General features: G+C 43.9%; 1 protein-coding gene across 2 annotated transcripts in view; it reads left to right on the forward strand.

Moving 5' to 3' along the window:
- The window catches only part of LOC119341533, a 3,331-nt gene extending 1,880 nt beyond the window's left edge, over positions 1 to 1,451 (forward strand). Inside the window, exon 2 of one of the 2 annotated variants that reach the window (XM_037613404.1) lies at positions 753 to 1,451. In XM_037613404.1, coding sequence (XP_037469301.1) covers positions 753 to 912 — 160 coding nt within the window. In that variant the 3' untranslated portion in view covers positions 913 to 1,451. The remainder of the gene's footprint in view (positions 1 to 752) is intronic. The other variant, XM_037613405.1, reaches the window with a different exon arrangement.
- Positions 1,452 to 3,457: the final 2,006 nt, after the last annotated feature.

Raw genomic sequence — 3,457 nt, forward strand, 5'->3', positions numbered from 1 at the left:
CATCATCAACTGGAGTATAAACAAATTGGACCGAACCCCAAGTGGAGAAACAAACATACACTAACTAACAATCAAGTACATTTTTTTTACGTCAAAGGGAAAAATAGCAAAGTTTATACCTTAAACCCGAGAGAGACATCGAGCCCTAATTGGAACCGGGAGCAAAGAGAACCCTTAATTAATACTCCCTTTGTCTCAAAATATAAGGCAAAGGGAGTACAAACCAAGTTGTCTGGGACCTAAAAAGCATGAGGTAAAGCACCAACCAACAATGGCACTTGGCACTAGTCACTGGTGTCTACTCTACTCCTCCGAATGTGAATCGCTGGCCTTGCGACAAATGACACGGGGGAAATTGGTTAGTGCATGGTTGCACTTCAGCTATAGGAAACTTAAGGGAAAAACCCACGATATTCATATTTTTCTCTTTGAATCAGATCTATAGGTATTTTCCAAAAGAAACTTCGAAGAGAACAGAAACAACAGTAAAAAACTGTCGGCAATCTGGATCACGTATCCGAAAGAAACCCTGAAGAGAACTAACCAACATCTTTGATTGTGCAATCTGGATCACGTATTCTGCTGAGTTGGGGTATCTTAACCCTAGAAATTTGGATGTTAGGACCTGCATTCACCATTTTCCAACATAGAAAACCATTAATTAGAGATGTAAAACAAATGGCTTATAGTTTTTTGCTGTGCAATTGTTTATTTTTTAGAAACTATGTTCTCAAAATTCTAATCCTGAGTAGTGTTGCAACAGGTCAAAGGAAGAAGTCTAACCTGAAGAAGTGCAGGGAAGAATTACAACTGCATGTGGTCGGCTGGTTCAGGGGACGTTCAGGGTGGGCGCGGCGGCTCATATGCCGGGGCAGGCTCTTGGGCACTAGCGATCTCGCAGACGGATATTAGAAAAAAAGGTGAGTTTTTTTGCTGGTAAAAAAAGCAGGTGAGGTTGTATCTTGTCAGTTGGGTTTCCATTGGCTGTGGAAATCATACCTGGCGATCTGATGTGGCTGCCTGCAGCTTCAAAACTCGAGCGGATTGCTGCATAGTAGTCTTGTTCTAGCCTGGCCGATCGGTGAATATTTGATTGTAGGTGAAGGAGGGGCGGCCGCCCACTCGACGGTGCTGATAAGGGCGGCGAGGGAGCCCGGAAGGTAGGCGTCGATGCAGTGCAGGTCGACGACGATCCGATGCAGGGATCAAGGTCGCCGTGTAGGGAGGCGTCGATGCAGTGCAGGGTTGGCGATGAAAGGCAGGGAGAGGGCGAGGACGCGATTAGGTTGAGTTTTCTTTTTCGCGTGGTGGTTAGATGGTTAGATTAGTGTGATTTGAGGGGCTATGGAGGCTGGTCAGGGAGTTTCGTATTTTCATCTGATGGAGTACGGTTAGTCTATGTAAACTGCTAAGCGCACACAAGATCTCGAATAAATTAATGATGGTTGTTAGATGGGGTCGTTCGGGCTTCACCCTATGGTGTTGATGTCGGTTACGTGGTTGTGGACGTTTTGCAGGATGCACTTAAGAAAGTTCTTCTTTGATTGTTTAATAGTAGTGGAGATAAAATAGTCAGTTTCATAATTATTCACCAAAGAAAATTAGTATGATGATACAATGCAAAATATAGCTCTTAGGATTGTTGGACAAAGTATATCCCGTGAAGTACCCATAAATTTAACATCCAGAAGACCACAAGATAACTTGTATGATGACTATAAGTGTTAATAGTTTTATAAAACTATTATCCTTTATTTATTTATAAAACTATCAAAATAATAATGACTGAATATTTTTTTAAACCATTGTGACAGTATAAAAAACCCGCACCATACAGCCGAACCTAACACGTCCGATAAAAAAGGAATTAAACAATGTCCGATGCTAATATAAACCAAATGACAAAAATGGTAGTGATAATTATGAAAAAAGAATGAATAACGCCCGACGCTATATATTAGTATTACTTAATTATTACTCCCTCTGTAAACAAATATAAAACGTTTTAGATATCTAAAACATCTTATATTAGTTACAGAGTAGTACTTGACTAAAGAGCCATCGATAAAGAAAGAAAAGGGAAGAAAGAACTGGACACACCCGATGCTCTTTGCCTCGTGCCTCCCTCTTACACCTCACACATGACCAAACCTTATCCTTCCATTGTCTCCCCACCGCTCCTAGAAAAGCAAAAGAAAAATAAAACGCTAGCAGAAAGGACGGCGCGGAGCGCCAACACCCACCACACAACAGCCAGCCGCTGCCGTCCTCGGTGCTCCCGGCGGTCGGCGAAGGCAACCCTGGGCATGCTGCTGCTGCTGCTCCGGAGGACCGCTCACCTGGAGCAGGAGCTCGACCTTCGCTTCCGCCTCTTCCGCTACTGGGACTGCCGTGCCAACGCGCATGCCTAGTTCGTTCACGCCAACGCCTCCGCCATCGGCACCGTCATTGGCAACCCCGATGTCGCATCGATGCACCGCCGTCCTTCTTTGTGGGGATGGACTGCGTCCACCTCCCAAGTACCGGGAGCGCCGAATCCGCGTCACCAACATCTCCAACTTCCTCACCGACGACGTTGCCGGCCTCGCCATCTCTGTGCCATCTAAGACCACACATGCTGACCGCTACATGCGCGCCGGCTTGTGGAAGGCAAGAGGGACTACACAGTGACCACGCGGGTTGGTATCCGATGCTTTTCCGTTGACTTCTGTTCATATTTGTTTCCTTAATATAAATGAAACTTAAATACAATATATCTTAATTGATACTTTTAGTGGATACATGGTCGATGTCACAAGTTATTACTTACTGGTGAGACATCGCCCGTCGACATGGCGAGGCTTCGCTCGGACATACACATACTGCTACCTCTTGAGCATGCGTTGGTTTTCCTTTGAAGAGGAAAGGGTGATGCAGCAAAGTAGCATAAGTATTTCCCTCAGTTTTGAGAATCAAGGTATCAATCCAGTAGGAGATGACGCACAAGTCACCGAATACCTGCACAAATAATCAAGAATTTGCAACCAAAGCGATAAAGGGGTTGTCAATCCCTTCACGGTCACTCGCAAAAGTGAGATCTGGTAGAGATAATAAAGTAAATATTTTTAGTATTTTTGGTTTATAGATTGGAAAGTAAAGATTGCAAAATAATAGATCAGAAACTAGCAAGATGTAAACAAGATTTAATATAATGGGAAAAGAGACCCGGGGGGCATAGGTTTCACTAGTGGTTTCTCTCGAGATAGCATATATTATGGTGGGTGAACAAATTACTGCCAAACAATTGATAGAAAAGCGCATAATTATGATGACATCTAAGGCAATGATCATGAACATAGGCATCACGTCTGTGTCAAGTAGACCGCCTCCTGCCTGCATCTACTACTATTACTCCACCCATCGACCACTATCAAGCATGCATCTAGAGTATTAAGTTCATAAAGAACGGAGTAACGCA

The sequence above is a fragment of the Triticum dicoccoides genome, chromosome 7B (assembly GCF_002162155.2).
Source record: "Triticum dicoccoides isolate Atlit2015 ecotype Zavitan chromosome 7B, WEW_v2.0, whole genome shotgun sequence".
NCBI classification, from domain to species: Eukaryota; Viridiplantae; Streptophyta; class Magnoliopsida; order Poales; family Poaceae; genus Triticum; species Triticum dicoccoides.